At 44.9% G+C, this 19,475-nt stretch overlaps 1 protein-coding gene across 1 annotated transcript in view; it reads left to right on the plus strand.

Annotated features, from left to right (window-relative positions):
* Positions 1-10,280, plus strand: part of LOC147618581 (uncharacterized) — a 58,414-nt gene extending 48,134 nt beyond the window's left edge. The window contains exon 8 of the mRNA XM_086773606.1: positions 9,884-10,280. Within this exon, the coding sequence (XP_086629732.1) occupies positions 9,884-10,030 (147 nt within the window). The 3' untranslated portion in view covers positions 10,031-10,280. The remainder of the gene's footprint in view (positions 1-9,883) is intronic.
* The last annotated feature ends 9,195 nt before the right edge of the window (positions 10,281-19,475 follow it).

Below are 19,475 nucleotides of genomic sequence, written 5' to 3' on the forward strand. Positions count from 1 at the left end.
ATTATATTTGACAATATTCTCTTAATTATCTCCATTTTCTAAAGTCTTCCGCAACACATAAGTTTTACAATATTCTCACTAATCTTTAATGTGAGGTTTCCATGGTGCCTCCCAAAGTTGGATGAGTGGACATTGGGTACATTGGGTCCTAGTAAGACCCAAAACTCCTTATAGAACTTAATACTCAAGCCCCCTAAGATTTTATAGCTTCTCAACTATTGAAGAAGCTCTCTAGATCTCCTTTATCAAAGGTAGAGTAGGTCAGCCCAGTATCAACAAAATCTTCCATAGAATATTGACTTCTTTGGAGCAAATATGTAGCATACGCCAAGCTAGGACCGTCTAGGACCGTGTGAAACAACAGGGCCTTCTTTAAACTTGAGTTTAGTGAGTCTTTAGCAATCCTTTAAAACAACATACATGAACTAAAAGATGTAGTTGAGATGACACCAGATGGGGTACCAAATTACTCATTGAAAGGCCCCCCTTGCAAGCAGGAGTATTTACTTTATTTCTTCTGGAGAACTGAATGCAAGCTGAATTGTGTCCAGAAGACTGAGCGGACCAACTGACTGGCTGATTGCCAAACGCAAGAATAAATTGACGAAATACTGGAGAGAACTGTGAATAGCCTGTAGGTGACTGTGAACCTATCTTCGAAGAGAATACACCGGTCCGAGACTGAGGGTTGGTGTGCTGAGAACTGTGGGAAGAGACTAAGCTTCTAATGCCTTGGGTTTGAAAGCACAAAGGAATGCTAAAAGTATGCAAAGGCTGGATGTCTAAGCACACATGCTTGACTGATGCTTGAGAACTTGATTTTTATATGATGATTTATGGACTGTTGGATAGCTCACCCTTTTATATGCCAAAAGAGTGCTGGTCGGCTGTTTTCCCTGCTGTCGACCAGTTTATTATTTGCCATAACTGGGTCAAGATGGTGGCTAAAGGTATTTAATACCTTTTGCAAGGCTGGCCCTCCTTGGGTTGGCCTTGCGGCTGGCCCCTACTACATGGATGCAGCTAACATGCATTTGATGCATACTACTCCTAAGGTTGACATCTACATGCACCTACATGAGGACTACGTGTTGAATTCTCCAAAGTGGGTTAAGAGGACTGACCTGACACTGGCTTGACAGACCTTTGTGGCTAGGAGACTGACCTGCGTAGCTCGAGACTGACATGTCCCGAACTGGGGCTTACAAAGGGGTCACGGCATACAACAAAATATCCTATCAAGGTACTTCTTTGTTTCTTGCACTGTTGATTGGCCAGTGTGTCACGGTGTACCACAGTGCATGGGTGCACTTGACATTCCCTCCTGCTTAGCTTGGCGGCAGGTTCATGACTTCAAGGTAGTCCTGTTAGCATATTCATCCCCATATTCTGCCCATGTATTTGCCCATATTTGATCCCTTTTATGGCCCTTGGCAGTATTTTTTCTCTCATTTTACCCCTTTTTTCTTGGATTTTTCCCAGGTCGGGTGAGCCTGCTCTAGTCGGCCAGCTCCAATGGTCCAGTCGGCCAGCCCCATCTTACCTATAAATAGGTGGGCTGGCCTCTCTCATTTTCAGTCATTGATGTGTGGTTCATGTGTTGACACACTCTCACCTTTTGTATCCTTCACTTATGAGACTAGTTTGTCTCTTGCTTGGGATTGCTTTCATTGCAGTATATTCAGCTTATTAGCTTCATCTCTCTCGCTCTCTCTTGCACTCTTAGTTCAGCACACTCTAGTGCTATTTTGCTTCTACTCTGTGCACTCTTTCATGGTATCATCGCTCTAGGTTTAGTGTTTTTCTACTGCCCCATATTCTGCTCTGTCTACAGCCCCTTCACCTCTGCATTTTTTTCAGATTCACAGCCCTCTGGTTGGTGCGTTTTCTAGACGGTTGCTGCTGGTTGCTCTACCTTCACCTGGGCTTCATCGCTTTCAGCCTGCTCATCAGCGTTTTTTCTCAACAGAGGTTGGTTGGCTTGTATTTTCAGGTTCTCTCTCCCTTGGTTGGCTGCATTTTCTTCTTGAGTGGACACTATCTCTTGTAGAGGGGGTCTTGTGTGGCAGCTTGGTACCTATGGTAGACACTTATTTCTTTTGAGGTGTGCGTTTTTCTTATGAGATTGAGCCCGAGTTTTAGTGATGGCTGCTTCGACTGCTCTTCATATGTTCTCTAAGTCTGCCAAGTTGGATGGCTCCAACTATACACTGTGGAAGGTGAAGGTGAAATCGGCCTTGCGTGGACTGGATATCTGGGACTAGCATGTTACAGTTGCTAATGCCACCCCTCCCATCCTTTCTACCGTTGGTGTGACTCAAGCACAGATTGATGTTTGGGCGGCAGCGAATGATTGTCGTGCTTTCTTCTTTTTGATGTTGAATTGTCAAGATTCTGTTCTCTCATGTGCGTATAGCAGATGCTGCGCATGAAGTTTGGAAGGCACTTGTAGATCTTTACGAGATTAAGTCTCCAGGTCGGATTTCGACTTTGGAAAAGAAGCTTTTTTGTGATTGGAGGATTGAGGTGGAAAAAGAGACCGGTTCTTCAGTCAAGGTTGTCAGGACTGACAGAGGGGGTGAGTTTACATCTGAGAAGTTTCAACAATCTTGTTTCAACAATCTTGCAAGGATCATGGCATTCGGAGACAGCTTACTACAACATATACTTCATCACAAAATGGAGTTGCAGAGAGAGAGAATCAGACTATCATGGAGATGGCCCATGCTATGCTTGGCACTCCTCTTTACCTCGACGTTTTTGGGTTGAGGTGGCTTCTACTGCTGTCTATATTCAGAACAGGTCTCCTATTGCTGCTCTTCTAGATAAAACTCCATATGAGGCTTTCCATGGTGAGAATACCTCAATTGTTCATTTGCGGGTATTTGGATGTTCAGCGTATGTACATGTGCCTAAGAAGCATCGCTCCAAGTTCGACCCTAAGTCTCAGCGTATGGATTTTCTTGGATATAGTTCTTTGTCCAAGTCATATCGTCTTTATGATAAGTAGGCCGACAAAGTTGTTGTGAGCCATGATGTGGTGTTCGACAAGAATCTAGCATCTTCTGAGGGGGGTAGTGAGCTTCTTCTTTCTCTGCCTCCTTCTCCGCCTCTTCCTTCTCCTCCCCTTGCTTCTGTTACATCTCTAGCTGTGGATTCTCGATCAGATGATGATGATGACTCTGCTCCTCCTCCAACGAGCTTGAGCAGACCGGTGGCTGGATGGTATTTTCAAACACTTCATGATTCAGGGTTGCGAGAGCTTCCTTCTACTTCATTGCCTGGTTCTCTTAGGCGATCTTCTAGAGTTACAGGGAAACAAATTCATGAGGTCAACATTTTTGTTAACTATGCTCTTATGTCCTTTATTTTTCATGGTCCTTTTGATCCCGCTTCTTATGAGCCTCGGCATCGTGCCATGTAGGCAGAGTTGGATGCTTTTGAACAGAATGGCACTTGGATTTTGATACCTAGACCATAGCAATGCAAGGTGGATGCTTTTGAACAGAATGGCACTTGGATTTTGATACCTAGACCATAGCAATGTAAGGTGATTGGTGTGCGGCGGATCTTCAGAACGAAGTATCGAGCTGATGGCAGCTTGGACAAGCACAAGCAAGGTTGGTTGCCAAGGGCTATGCTAAGTGCCCTGGAGTCCACTTCGATGAGACCTTCGCTCCGACGGCCCGGATGACTTACCATTTGAACCGTTCTTGCTCTTGAAGGACATCGTAGATGGCCCGTATTCCGGATGGATGTCAAGTCAGCTTTCCTAAAGGAGAGCTTACACAAGAAGTGACCGAAGGGATTTGAGGTTCCAGGCAGACAGGATTAGGTGTATCGGCTGAAGAAAGCTGTGTATGGTCTGAAGCACGCTCCGCGGGCTTGGTACCAACGGATTGATGAGTTCTTTCAAGAAGCTTGGCTTGCGCTGTTCTCATGTAGATTCGAACTTTATATCTTCCTTGAGAGGGGGTTAGTTGTTATCATTGTGGTTTATGTTGATGACCTCATCTTTACAGGTTCTTATTTTGTGAGGATCCGTTCAGTCATGGATGCTTTGGTTCAAGAGTCACACACACAGAGGGAGAAACATATACAACACAGACACACACATACAATACAGCCACAAAGAGAGAGAGAGAGAGAGCTAGTGAGAGAGTGGTTTTTGTGGTTTGGCGCGATATGGCGTGTTTGCAAGACTAACGGAAGTGCGCTATCGCGCCAAACCGCACAAATAGAGATAGAGGCATCGCTAGTGTGGTCTTAGACGTACACACACACGCACGCGCGCGCATAGGACATCGACGAACACACACAAAGAGAGAGAGAGAGAGAGAGAGAGAGAGAGAGAGAGAGAGAGAGAGAGAGAGAGCCATCAAGAGTGGCGGTAACGGCCGTGGAAGCTGAGGCGGGAGAGCTCGGGAGGATTGGTACCTCTAGAACCTGGCCAAAGGATGACCCTATGGAATCTAAAAGCTTCCAATAGGACCGAGGAAGAGCAGGGAACTGTAGTGAGACCGGGGTAAGGCGTTGATCCTCCACCACTGGATCAAAGCCCACCTGGTACTGAGTTCACAATCAGCTCCGAAGGGGAGCTGCTAGAAGCCATTCACGGGTCTGCGAACGAGAGGGGTGGGAACCATAAACTCTTGCAACAAGGGTAGTTTGGACCTCAAGATCAATGTCGTGCTGAAGAGAGGTGAGCTTGTCTTGTGAAAAATTGATGATTCTCCCGACCAGAGGGGGTGATGAGAGATTGGCTGCGACAGAAAAAGCCATAAGACCAATCAAGAAAAGTGGGCGGCCGACTTAAATCCAGATAAGATAGCTGCTGAAAAAAGGTGGGAGGAGAGGAAGGGGGGCAAAGGCGGGAGCTGAAGGGCGGGAGCAGCAGGGGACAAGGGCAATGGGGCAGGCGGGGGCAGTAGAGGCATAGGCGGGTATTGGAGAAGGTAGGGGGCGGGCAGCAAAGGGGCAGGCGGGTGCAGCAAAAGGGGCTGGCGGGGGCTTAAGAGAGGCAGGCGAAGGTAGGCGAGGGGCTGGCGGGGGCAGCTGAAGGGCAGGCGGGGGCTGAAGAAAGGCTAGCGAAGGCTGCAGAGGGGCAGGCGGGGGGATGCAGATGGGCAGGCGAGGGCAGCAAGTGTGCAAGCGTAGGCAGCAGAGGCAGGGAGGAGCAGCAGAGGAACAGGCGGAGGCAACAGAGGGTAGGCGGGGGCAGAAGAGAGACAGGGGGGGCAGCAGCGCGGGTTCACGACTTCAGCCACAATCTCACGGGGTGCTTTCTGATGCCCTCCCTCAGACCAAGTCCATTAGACCTCCCTCCCTCTTATGCATCGTGAGATATAAACTTCGGATCTCGATCTCAAGTAATGGTCCGTTGCAAACCACATATTGGATGCCAATGTCGGAGAAAGAGCCGAGCTATATCTTCTGCTATGGCCGTCTGTTTGCATGGTATTATAAGTACACAAAATTTACTAAATCTGTCAACTATCGTCATACACTAAGTATTCCGAGATCCAGTGGATGCAGGAAGTGGTCCAACAAAATCCATCGAAATGTCGTGAAACGCACCCTCAAAAACGGGCAATGGCTGAAGCAACCTTGCCTGATTGGTGTGAGGTACTTTCACTTTCTGACATATGGGACATGCGGAAACATAGTTGTATACATCCCTATGCATCTTCGCCCAATAAAATGATCTTTCTAACTTCTCCAAAGTATTGTTGATCCCACGATGACCACCAATAAGTGAATCATGGGCATCATGGAGGAGTGCCGGTCTCTTCTCCCTAAGAAGTTGGAACACATAGTCGAGTCTTGTAAACGAGCCAACTTACTGTAAGGAGTTCCAAATTCTGGGCAATCTACATATTGTGTCTACATACTATCTAAGTCCTTTTCTTGTATCTTCAACACAGTGGACTTCTGAACTATCTCAATAGTACCTTTCCAACCAAGAGCATCTGCTATAGGGTTGTGCTTACGTGGTACATATTCAATCATTCCGCCAAACTGTTGGAACAATTGACTCCACCGGTGCTATCTATCATTCCACTAGGCACTTGGCATAGTCTGTAACCACTTCAAGGCCTGGTGGTCTGTCTTCACAGTAAATTTTCTTTCGTAAAGAAAAGGTTTCCATTGTTTCAAGGTTGTGATAATCCCTAGCTACTCTTTGTCATAGACACAATAGTTCATTTTTGCAGTATTCAACTTCCTTCTATAATACACCACAGGTCTTCCTTCTTTTTGCAATACTGCTCCAATGGCGAGATTACTAGCATCGGTGATCACCTCAAAGGGATCATCCCATGATAACGAGTTTGAGGACTGGTGCTTCGGAAGCCACCTTTTGTAGAGCAAAGAACGCCTCTAAAGCCTTTCCTATGAGACTGAAACTCTGGTCTTCACTCCCTTGAGCAAATTTGCCAATGGTGTTGTAGGGTAGAAACTGATCCATATGCGAGCTATATGCTTGGCAAAGGCCCACGAAGGATCGTATCTCTTGGGTTGTCTTCGAAACGTTCCAAGCGAGGATTGCCTTTTTCTTCTCAGGAAAGGCGAATTCTGTCAGAACCGATCACGTAGCCCAAGTACTGGACTTCTTCTCAGGATTGCCTTTTTCTTCTCAGGAAAGGTGAATTCTGTCAGAACCGATCACGTAGCCCAAGTACTGGACTTCTTGTACTCCAAATATGGTCTTCTTCGCATTAATGTAGAGCTCATTATCTCGCAAAATCTGCAAGACCTTCTGCACATCCTTCTCGTGCCAGTGGCAGAAAAAATAACAATGTCATCCAAAAAAATGAAGACACTTACCGACGATGGAGTACGGCGAAGACTTGAGACATCATCTTGTTGAAGGAAGCCGGTGCATTGGTCAAACCAAAAGGCATGACTACGAACTCGTATTGACCTCATTCTGTTCGAAAGGCTATCTTCAAGATATTGGCTTTGAAGTTCCTGACTTGATGATAGCCACTTTTGAGGTCGATCTTTGTAAAGTACTTAGCACCGTTGAATCTTTCGAGAATGTACTCTATCCTTGGCACGGGGAACTTATTCTTGATTGTCAACTTGTTCAAGGCTCGGTAATCCACATAGAGACGTGCGGTCTTATCTTTCTTTTGCACAAAAAGAATCGGTGCAGCAAATGGAGAGGATGAAGGTCTGATGAAACCAAATCTAAGCAACTGTGCGACTTGTGTCTCCAACTCGCCTTCCAATGCCTTGGAAAGATGATACAGAAACTTACTGGGTGGCTTAGCTCCAAGTACCAAATTGATACGATGGTCTTCAGCATGAGAAGGTGAAGTGTAAAACTCTAGGGTCACCTCGTAGGGCAAACCTACAACTAGACTCCAAACCTGCCAAAACAAAACCATAAACCATGAAGGGGGTGCATGCCTGACTCACCACCCAATCGCGACAGCCGTGGGCAAAGCCCACAAGTCTTGGTTGTCCCCACCGAGCCACGAGCTGAACTAACTAGCTAGACGTACCGACGAGTCTCTACCCCATGACGTCCCATACCGCCATGGAGCTACCCACGCAAGCCTCAAGACTGTTGCCGGCCTTGGCTGCATGTTGTAGGTGCACGTTTGAACTAGATCCAGGCTCCTGACCGCAGAGCTCTCGCATAGCCTCACGAGACTCTGTCTGGCTGACTGACCCTAGCCACCCTTTTATAGGCTCTTGGCCGGTCATCGGGCGTCCACACATGGGTGCCCGCCCGTCAGTCCATCCCTAGCCCAGCTCGCGAATTTGCCTGCCTAGCTCCAAGCTACCCCAAGCCTTGAAGCTAGTCTTATGTGCGTAATGCACAGGGTAGATACACTCTGTGCACATGACAGGGAGATTATCCCGCAACATGATGTCTTGAAACTGCTAGAGGAGTCTTGTCATTTGTGACTCTAATGGAGTTGCAGTGGATGTCGATATCAATTGTGGGTGGACATAGATCATTGCACACTCTGCTCCCTTTCTGATAGCTCTACTAGCCTGGAGGTTGGAAATGAGCGGAATACCCTTAATGCTCCGATCCACGTGGATGATAGTAGGCTCAGGCAAACCTTCGACGATCGTGAAGGTGTCTTGCCTCCAATCACGAATGGATGCATAATGGCGGAAGCATAAATCCCTAGAATCATGTCACACCTGATGAGGGGTGACACAATGAAATCCCTCTGAAAGTGAGCCTTTTGGACTCGGAAGGTAACACTTGTTCAGCTTTCTGGAAAATATGAGTACGCAGGTCAAGAGTGAACCCGTCTACGTCCAAATGATAAGGCACTAGGGCACATCTCATCTTGGTCGCCAATTGCGGAGAGATGGCATCTTCGGAATTTCCCATCTTCATTAACTTGTTGAGCTTTCTGGGAAATATGAGTACACAGGTCGGGAGTGAACCCGCCGTCTACATCCAAATGATAAGGCACTAGGGCACATCTCATCTTGGTCGCCAATTGCAGAAGATGGCATCTTCGGAACTGCCCATGTTGAAGACGACAACACATTGTTGCCCCTTAGCTGTGCCATAAGCTCCGATAAGACCTTTTTGACGCTTCTCAACTCCACTCTCGTGCTTATCATCAAATACCACTGCGGATACTGCATTCAAAGCAGGCAAGAGCTGAGCAACATTGGTGGTTCAAGGTGGGAGCGGAGGGGGTGGTACAATTGTGGCGGTAGCCACTGTAGAGGTTTGTTGCTTGCCTTTTTCCGCTTGCCATTTGGAACAATCCTTCTTTGCATGTCCCGTGTGGTGGCAAAAAAAAACAACGGTTCTCTTTGAAGTACCGCTCCTTCTCATGCGACTGAAGGAATCCTCTGGTAATGTCCTCCTTGATCTTTTCTTCAAGTGTTGGGTCCGTCTTGTTGCTCCTTCCGAGTAGAAGAGCGATTCTGGCCCTTTTTCTTCTGTCTTTGTTGTTGGATGCCCCCTTACCTGACTGTTGGGTAGATGCTTGGTTTTGCTGGGTGGTTTGGGTTTGCTGCTGTTGGGGTTTGGGGGCAACCAGAGTGGTTTTGGGCTTGCCTCCGTTGAGCATCATCTCGTGGTTCTGCGCAAGAGTCAAAGCCCTATCATAACTTTGGGGTTCAAAGTTTCGAAGGGGAACCGAATGTTTGGATCCAATCCTCGAATGAACTGCTCTAGCTTCGCCTCCTCGGACTTCCCCAACTGTTGACCTGATGTGATCACTTTGTTGGAGTAGGTGAGCACTAGGGAACCGTTCTGTGTGAGTTTGTAAAACTGGTCTTTGAGATTGGTCATGTATTGCGGAGGTGGAAACCTTGTCTTGAGATTGGACACGAAGGTGTCCCCATCATAGTCCGGTAAGCCAGTGTAGGAGTTTGTGTGCAAACGGCCTTTCAGCATTCATTTGTGCTTTCAAGCCCAAGGCATCCAAAGCTCAGTCTTCTCGCAAATTCTCAGCACACCAACCCTCAGTCTTGGGCCGGTATATTCTCTTCGAAGATAGCTTCAGAGTCGCCTACAGCTTATGCACAGTGCTGCCCAGCGTTTGGTCACTTTGTCCTATCAAGGTACTACTTCTGTACATGTTTCTTGCACTGCTGATGAGCCAGTGTGTCACCATGTACCACAATGCATGGGTGCACGTGACAAAATAAACTGTATTTCATCCCACCTACACCTTTGTGCACTAGATTTTCTTTTTATAAGAATCTAAGTATATGCTTTAATCAGCAATTCTGAGCAAGTACAAATTTTATACACATTCAGAGCTGGTATATCAATTCTATGATCCTTGAAAAGGAAACTGATTGCATGCTAGCTATTGATTGATTTACGTCATTTGCCATTGTAATTTACATGATTCTTTGAAAACAAGGACTACTTTACATACCCATGCAGGATGGAGGAAAGCCACCAAGCTACCTTGATTTGCAGTTGTGTGGGGTTGGCGATGAGCTAGAGCAGTTCATTGCTAATATAATCAGGGCAAAAAGTGATAAGAAATTAAGAGAGTCTGTTTCGAACACTTCTATATTTCAAATTTGATCATTCTCTAATCCTTGTCCTGAAGAGTTCATCTAAGATATGAGCACACTCAAAAATCTCAAACCAAAGCTTGAGACCTCCTTGTTCTTCCAGGATAAGTATGTAAGAATTGAGCTTTGTAATCTGTACTCAACTTCTTCTCATATTTACATAAGATTTATTTGATTCAACATAAATAGTGCAACATAACTAAGGGAACGAAATACTTTTGTGGTCTTTATTTATTTATAATAGCTATTAATTATATTTAGGTGCTAGTGTTCGATTTTTGGATCACTGTCTGAGTATAATAGTTCTTACTTATAAAGTGCAAGAGGTATTACCCTTCCATTACTTTAATATTTTCATTGTCAATTGACAATCTACTATAGAAGCTCCATGTATTGCACCTGTATGTTCTATAGTTTTGAACTTGCTCTCATTTGACATTTCAAGGATCAATGAAGTGCCAACCATATTACGAGAACTTTGAAGTTGTTCACCTCATTAATGATTTTGGTTTTTAACACTCAGATTTTTTCTTTAAAAAATCAATAAATTGTTTTTAGCCTAAGGTATGGATTGGTATCTAATTTAAAGTCTAATGTTTTGATATATGATTCTTGTTTGATGTTGCTAGCTTGTTCACCAAAAGAATCATGGAATTAATTAACTAATGCTGATGCGGGTAGTAGAGCAATCCTCTAGTCAATTCTTAGGATTAATAGTCATCTTTACTGGGCATGAAGTAGATTGAACTTTGACTAACTCACCAAATAATATTATTCACATTCACTCTGTTGTCTACTGTGCATTAATTAATGCTTCATAAACGGTCAAACATGGCACCAAACCTTAACAGTAAGGTTTGATCTTAGAGTCCTCTCCCCCATGCCCCGTGAGCATGCCCTCAAGCCCATTGCCCCATTGACAACAAAGTATGAATAATGAACCATGGAAAGGAAAAAACTGTGTGAGAAAATAGCTACATAAGCTAGGATAGTCATGTGGTATAGTGATACTAACCTTCTCTAGAATCTCCGGTAGAGCCGCTTCAATGTTAGCGGCTACCTCTCTATGTTGTCTAAAGAAGTATGCAGCTAGTGGGTAGGTCGTACCTTTGGGGGTCCAGGGTGTCTGGCTCTCAGTAAAAGTCAAGCTTGCTTGTTGCCCACCTTCCGAGTGCTAGAGGTTTAGGGGGCTCGGAATCCGGATTGAAACGGGCTGAGCCTGGTCTGTGGTCCTCACTACCGAAAGATGGGGGAACAAGTTGGTGATGGAGGCCTGGGAGGCATCCCTATGACCTTGGTCTTGGAGGCTTTAGCTGAGACGAATAGAAATCTGCATGGAATGAAACATATGCCCATGTAATTCTGTGGCCCCCTCTCAATGAAGCCATCCTTTCAAACATGAAAGAAATGCTCTCTATAAAACTGTAATTTCGTGGAGAACAGTTGTATTGTGCTAGTGTTGGAGAAGAGAAGAGAAGAGAAGAGAAGAGAGGAGAGAGAGAGAGAGAGAGAGAGAGAGAGAGAGAGAAATGAAATGAAATTATATATTAACGTCTCTAAGAGGCCATAGTGGCCTGAGGCTCTTGGAAGGGGGCTTGGAAACACTCTCTCCAGGTGTGCTAGGGATGTGTGTCCTCTAGCAAGGTGTGTGTGGGCAGCTGGTATCATGGAGAAGGTCGGGCTTGTGAAGACCACTTGGAGGTAGACATAAGATGAGACCATCTCTACCCGGGCTCATCTAGAAAGGATCAAACAGCCCACACTCAGCAAGAGGTGACCATGACCTTGGCTTTGCCGAGGTTGGCGGGTGAGGTCTCACTTGTCACAAAATCTCTGCAATGCATCTAGATGTCTCTCTAACCACTCTGCATAATTGGAAATTCAGGAATATGTCATCTGCATATAGCAAGATGCAACTGTGAGTATGTCCCTCCAAGTATGTCCACAATGACGTGATGTCATTGATATACAGCCCAAACAGTGTAGGAGATAGTGGTCAGCTCTGCTTGACCCCAATAGTACTGCGGATGTCTCTTGAGAGTCCTCCTGGTATAACTGGACTTTGCCAATCAGTGTCTCATATAAAGCCATCACTTCCCATACTACAGCTGCTGGAAATTGAAGCTCCTGTAGGTGGTCGAGAGATCAGGATCTAGGGACCGAATCAAAAGCCTTCCAAAAGTTCACAAAACAGCAATATACATGTTGCTGTCGGGTCCTCGCCATTCTCAGTGGTGGCTCGGAGAGTAAAGATGTGATCCAAAGTGAATAGTTTCTCCTGAAGCCTACGTGGTGTGTGGCTCTGTGTCCCTTTCTCTTTGTCAATAGACTGATCTCAGCCTCCCAAACTGCCATCGTCGTGGATACATTTTGCTACCTTTTTTTTTTTCGAAGGTACAGGAAATTTAGAAACACACACACACCCAGCCTCCGTGAGGTGGAGGCGGCCCTGCCGGGATGAGGGCTGGCGAACCCATCATACATACTTATAATCAACCCATCAAGGGTAGGTACCTAACGAGGCCCCCAAGACTTGAATACAAGACCAGGTGAGCTAGCACTCGTTGGTATTTTGCTACCTTTTTGATATCGTAGACCCTCTGCGTCTTTTAAAGGCGTTACTATTATCTTTCTTTTTTTCTTCTTTTACGAGCTTTGTCGTTTCCTCATAAGCCTTTCCATGTGCTCATGCAACATCTTGGCAGCACCGACATCCAGGCCACCTCATGGTCCTTCCACATGCAACATTTGTTTTCATGCCAAAATGTGGTGATTGACTGGGGTGGAAACTCACACACACCTTCTCATTCCCCTTCTCCTGCGTTCACATTGAGTAGGCCAAATTACAATCAAATTTGCTACAATGAGCATTTTAAACCTTCTACAGCTCCTAGTTGTGAATAATTTGGTGAGAGGTTCATAGATTCCTTAGGTGTAAGGGTTACCTGAATCAAACACAAAGGTGACACTTAGCAGGATGTCAGGGGACTGAAAAGTGATACTCGGGGTGGTAGAAGTCTTGTTTCACATGAATTAACTCAATCAGAGGATTCACCTTGTCGTTCATTACTGAAAGTGGTACTCGGTTTGGGATCCTGAGAGCTTCAAATTTTTGTCATTGGTCTGTAACAACTCCTGCCACTATTAGGATTGGCAGTTTTGAAGCAAAACTTTGTGTTAGCCCTAAATTGATAGTCTGTAGGTTCTATGTAACCCCTCCACATACCATCAATGAGCATATCCTCTTAAGAAGGGAATGAATCGACCACAAATTGGCAAAGACAGACTGCGACCCTTGAACTCCCAACAGTAGTATTTAAGCGACCGCAACTTTTTGTAATCTCTCTGTAATTTCCACACTAATTGCTAACAAACAATGTAATTTAACTCGGGGATGCATGAGCTTACAAAGCTATTGTGTAAAATTGGCCGTCAAACTGTTGTATATACATAGCCTACGAGGATGGAGTTTTGGAGTTTTGGGTAGCCTTAACACTCCATGGGCAGCCAAATGTCAAATCAATAAGACTTGTTTAGATATAGCTTTTTGATAATGAGAAAGGGAACAATTCCATTTGAAGCAATTGTGTATTGATCTTCTCTCCCTCTTGTGTAGGCAATTGTGAATGGCTTGCATGCTGTCTTTCCTGTTTGGGTAGGATTGAGCTCTCTTGAGAGCTTGCTCATTTTGTCTCCTACCTCTCCTTTTCTCCAACCCCGTCTTTAGTTCAAGAGAGTAAGAAAGGCAAATCAGCTAAGGACATCAATCCATTGCTCTACTCCCATTTGCTCCAACCTATTGAAGCTTCTCCAACAGATTTACACAGGTAGAGGAACACTAGAGAGCTCTAGCTTTTTCCCATTATGAAGGTTGCAACCACCGCAGGCTACTTGGTAGGTCCCGCAAGGACACATTTCCTTTCTTCTCCCCATGCAAGCTAGAGTTCCCCATTGGTGAGACACACCTCACCCGTAGGATAGCATGTGGCAGCCTAGGTGCCACGTGGTATAGCAATGACGTGAAAAATAGTGGACCTGGCCTTCCAACAACAGTAATCAACAATAGCATTGTTGCATCTTCGTGTGTGTGTGTGTGTGTATATATATATATATATATATAACATCAATTGAGGAGTGTAGAGTAGGTCATAGGACTGCAATTGATCTTTTCACTCAGCCATGTCCATTGTACTAGAGATTCACTCTTTAGGAGGGACATGACTATTCTAAGGACGAGGTGACCAAACTTTCTGGAGAAAAGAGTTTTTGCTCCGTTTGATGTCGGTAAAGATGTACTGGACAAGCGTCGCACTTTGTGTCCGACAGTCATCATTCTACACCTCTGCGTAGTCGGCATGAGGGACAATGTTTGTGTCACTAGCGGTCTCCTTTGGATGCCAGTAAAGATGCACTAAATCAGCTTTTCTCCTGGTGTCTGACACTCATCATTCTACACCTCTACGTAGTCAGCATGAGGAAGGATGTTCTTCAGGCCTTGGCTATGTCTCTTCAGTTTTCTTTGCCCTGTCTTCTCTTCAGGCTTTGGCTCTGTCTCTTCAGCTTGCTTTGCCTCAACAGTCTTGGGTTCTTCATTGTTCACCTCTTCATCATCATGCCTTGGATCTGTCTCTTCAGTTTTCTTTGCCTCTGTCTTCTCTTCAGGCTTTGGCTCTGCCTCTTCAGCTTGCTTTGCCTCATCAGCCTTGGGTTCTTTATTGTTTACCTCATCATCGGGCCTTCGCTTTGTCTTATCTTCAGGCTTTGGTTCTATCTTTCCTTCAGCATTTTCCTCTATGTGCTCAGAAGGCTTTGGCTCCCCCCCCCTTCATCCTGAAGAAGCATCTCAACGTCTGCAACATCGGGGAAGTCCGGATGGTTGTTATCAGTCATCTCCGTGGCATTATTTAGTATTAAACGTACCATGGTCACTCTATAGCTCTCCACATAGTTGCTATCATAGTTCTGTAAGGCGATTTGCGGAGTACAAAAAATTCACAATATCAAACTAATCTAGTTAAATCAATGATTCTTCCACTTACCTTGGACATGAAGGGATTCATGGAGAAGAGACTCTGGAGAATATATTCTGCATGGATCATCACTCTCCAACCACAAGAGTGTGAGTCTCCTTGCTTGGGCACTTGAAGCTGCTTGATCTCTGACTTGTACAATTCATTGTCTCCATATTGGGCACCAAGAAACCTTTTTATATACCTGTACACCTGTATAATAAATAAGCTTTCACAATAAGATACACTCCCAACTTAGCACTCTAAGATACTAAAGAAAGGTGCTTTGGATGCTTACTTATAGTCCTAACTCAGGATGTGATCTTGGTATTGAATTAAGGGTCCACACAATTCTCTTATCCAATTCTATACACGCAAGGATCCAATGGTTCTTGCAAAAGTCGAAATGTCTAAAACTAAGACATCCCCTATCTATTAGATGCATTTAACTAACAAGATAGAGAAGTAACATACCCTGATTCATATGGAAGAATTACTACTGTAACCTCGAGCATGTTCAAATACATGAACCACTTTTGTATCTGTTGGGTTGTTGGGAAGTGCTCTTTTTTCTTAGGAATGGTCAGTGCGAGTTTAGAATAAACACCTCAGAATGGCTTTCTCGAGGAAGCTGACACTTTATTAAACTGCAAAAACAAGGGTAACTCATTGAGGAAAAAGGAAAAACCTAAAGAGCAAAGGACCATATCATCTGTAAAGGCAATTCGCATACTTACTTTAGGCACACATATAGGATTATGTCTGAGATCTGTGTGCTATCCTATCCATGAGAGTTCTAAGATCCACTGGGTCAAGGGAGAGTTGTCTCTCACCATCTTCCATTGCCACAAAGACAAACACACCCCTCTTAAAGCTCCTTGGCGTCTCCAGGTTGGCTGTTTCCAACTCTTTTGTTCTCTTCCTCCTGTTTGGCCTCCTGTTCTGCCCTTGCTCTTGTGTTAACATCATGTGTAATCTCTACAATTTTTATTTTATCCCTTGGAGCTCTCACTGGTGGAATCATCAGGATATCTCTCATCTTTGGATCTATAAACTCTGCAGGGTGTAGAAGCTTTTTATATCTCCATCTAAGCCTCTTCAGTGTGTCACTGTCCTTGGGCATTATTGTCATCCTATGCGCGTGGGCACACACAACACATAGGTCATTGAAGTACTCTAGGAGAAAATCTTCAGCAGCCTCCTGTAGACAGAGCAAGGTTGTCCTCTTCCACCTTAGAGTTAGATTCCACTGCTCACAAATGGATCTACACAGCCTCTGAAAAGGGAGCTTTGGAACACACAACTCTACACACTTCTGAGCTTTCCTGATTTTCGTCAAAATGTAGAAGTTTTGGGAAAACTTTCTTGTTTTGGCCTGTTTCAGAATGTGGATAGGCTTTCCCTTTCTTGGCTTCTTCTGAGAGGCAGGCTTTGCTGCCAATCCAGGCCCCTTACCCTATCTCCTTATAGTAGATTTTGTCCTCGCATGAGCTATGAATAAGCCTAGAATCAAAACTCTCTAGAGGTAGGTATATCTAACATTGTACATACCAATTATTAATGCCATAAAGGCTCATCTAGACATACCTACTCATGTCCTTTTTAGGAGACTCATGTCTTTTGAAGATTTTCCTTTCATACAACTTGTACCAACTAGAAGGTAAAATTCTTGTCCTTCGTAATTGTTGGGGAATTAAGTACAATTATTATCCAATAAGTGCATATAATACTTATTAGAGGTCCAATTCTTAGAGTTTTATGCCCTAGGTATGCTTACTTTATACAAGGAAAGTGCATGACCAGAGGATGCAAGTCTATAGATGTGAGCCTATAGACATGAGCCTAAAGGCATGAGCATAGACACATGAGTTTAGACATGTAAGCGTATGTGTATGACTATAGACATGAGACGTGAGCCTGCATGCATAAGCTTATATATGTTATCCTCCACTCTACAACTTGGATATGTGAACCTACAAATATAAACCTACACACATGAGCCTAGCAATTAAGAAAACAAACAAACAAACGTGTTGGAAATCATCTTCAAATGTATGCTTGAAACACTAAGGACCTTTGTGATGCGAACATAATCTAGGGTAATTATTGAAAATGATAATACATTCAATTTATTGTAGCACAACAAACTAAGACATTGATCCTAATAAACAACCAACGCTTAGCAGAGTACTCAGTAGAGTTTGTTAAGAAGACTAGAGTCCTTTGAATCCACCTCTCAAGTGAGGAGACTTGGAAAGAAGTGAGTTAACAAAACATAGACCTAAGTGGAGGAACAATAGAACCCTTAGAAATAGGAGCTTCACAATCCTCTGAGCTTTGGATTCACTAACTTTCTTTGAGGACCATGAGTCCTAAGGTTTATTCCCAATGGAAGGGATCATACCATGTCCAACACCATAATGTTTCAAATATTTCATGTCAATGGGTTCATCCCAAGTAGTAGTTTACGACAAACGAGACATGCCTCTTTTGTTGTATTACGAGGGACAAGTGTCTCCAACAAAAGCACACAAACCATAAGTAGGACACTCACTTTCCACAAAAAGCACACAAACCATAAGTAGGACACTCACTCTCCACATGATCTTATTATAAAAGCACATTTACCATGAAACCAAGTTCCAGTTTTTCTATGTTTGGATGCTATGAACATGAAACATGGAGAAGGGTTACGTCAAACGATCACAATTGCCTCGTCCTCTGCTACACAAAGGTGGGGAATATGGTCATTACCAAAGATGTTGCCCCCTTCCTGAAGGTGCTTCGCCTTGCAGGCATTGTTCCAAATCCAAATATCATTACACCCGAGATTTCCCCAAGCAAAGGGCATTCACTTCCTCCGACTTCACATTTCCAGCCCCAACCACCCACTTAGTCTCTATAGGACATCCTCCACCCCCTTGCCAACCTCCCTCTCCCACCCTTGGTGTGTCCGTCACACCCACAACACCCACCCATGAGGATCCACCATTTGCCATAGTGGTCACCCAATCAAAAAGGAAGGTCATGCCTAAAGAGCAACAAGGGGATAAGCCCGATAATAACACTCTTCCACTCCCCCGCACAGTCATAGATGAGTCCTTGCAAGCCTTCAACTTGGACCTCCACAACGAACCCTCCATGTTGGACAAACCACCTTCCCCCTCCCTCCCACATTATAAACCATAGCATACACCTTTCTTTGTGGAGGATCTACTTAAGGAAAATACAATGTCAGTGAACCTCTTTGTTCTTCTGCGGATTAGCCATCAAGGGTACCCACACATTGGACTGTCCACTTGGACTATCCACCAAGATGTAATAGGGATTGTCCATGCATGGATCATCAACTGGAGATGCACCACCACACAAGGAGGTGCATTGAAGGCTCCAACGGCACCGACTGGCACACCACCACATCTCCAAACTGACACTCCACTGCATCTCTAGAGATAGGAGATTCCACCAAAGGCTACGTGGCCACCCAAGGCACCCACTAAGGATAGGAGATGCCGCCGTCTCGACCTCATGTATATATGGCCCTCGTCCCACCTTAGAGGACATCCTTATCCTCGGTATCATCCTCTCACCTTGGAGGACATCCTTATGCTCTTCCCTCATACCACTTGTACCTCTGTGTTTGTCATCATTCTTGTGCTATGTTATCCTCTTCACTGTGACCTCTGCTGAGTGTGCATGGACAATGAAGGACATGTATCAGGCTTCTCTGAGTAGTGCAAGTGATTTCGTTCCTTCCACAGTCTGGTCTCTTCCGTCTCTTTGTGTTGTGTTTGCTACGTAGAATCTCGTGTGTCATTTTGTTAGCTTATGTGATACGCTATGAGCATAGAGGAGGAATCCGAGCATACTGTCCAGAGGAGAGCTACCACATAGTGTACCGGGCAACCAACCCTGCGGTGGGACTCTCCAAACTAGGAGTCCTGATAGCTCACCTTTTCTTTTAGTTTGCGTCTTTTTTGTTGTGTCCTCTTCCCATGTCAATCCAGTCAACCCATCTAAGAGTCCTCTCTCAATATGTGGCCATAGTTGGAAGAGGTTCAACTACGTACCACCTAGGGACCCTCTTCCACCTCTTCCTATGGCGGCTAACCTTGGTAACACCACCCTCGGCAACGCAGGAGGCCAAGCCAACCTTCCTGGTCTAGCCAACCCTCCTAACGCAGAACCCCTTTCCACGGTGATGGTCGAGTCAATGTCAAGCTTCCCACCTTCAAAGGATCATCCACTAAGGATGTGGATGACCACATCCAACGGTTCATCTCCATTTAGTGTTGAGCAAGAGGATGCCTTTTTGGTGCTCTTTCCCTCCACTCTCCAAGGTTTTGCAGACAAGTGGTTCAATCAGTTTCCAATCGACCACTTTACAGATTGGACCACTCTGAAGGACACCTTCCATCTCGGTAACTATGAGGACCGCATTCTCCA

This window comes from Cibotium barometz, chromosome 34 (genome assembly GCF_041138505.1).
Source record: "Cibotium barometz isolate CiBa-2024 chromosome 34, ASM4113850v1, whole genome shotgun sequence".
In the NCBI taxonomy this organism is placed as follows: Eukaryota; Viridiplantae; Streptophyta; class Polypodiopsida; order Cyatheales; family Cibotiaceae; genus Cibotium; species Cibotium barometz.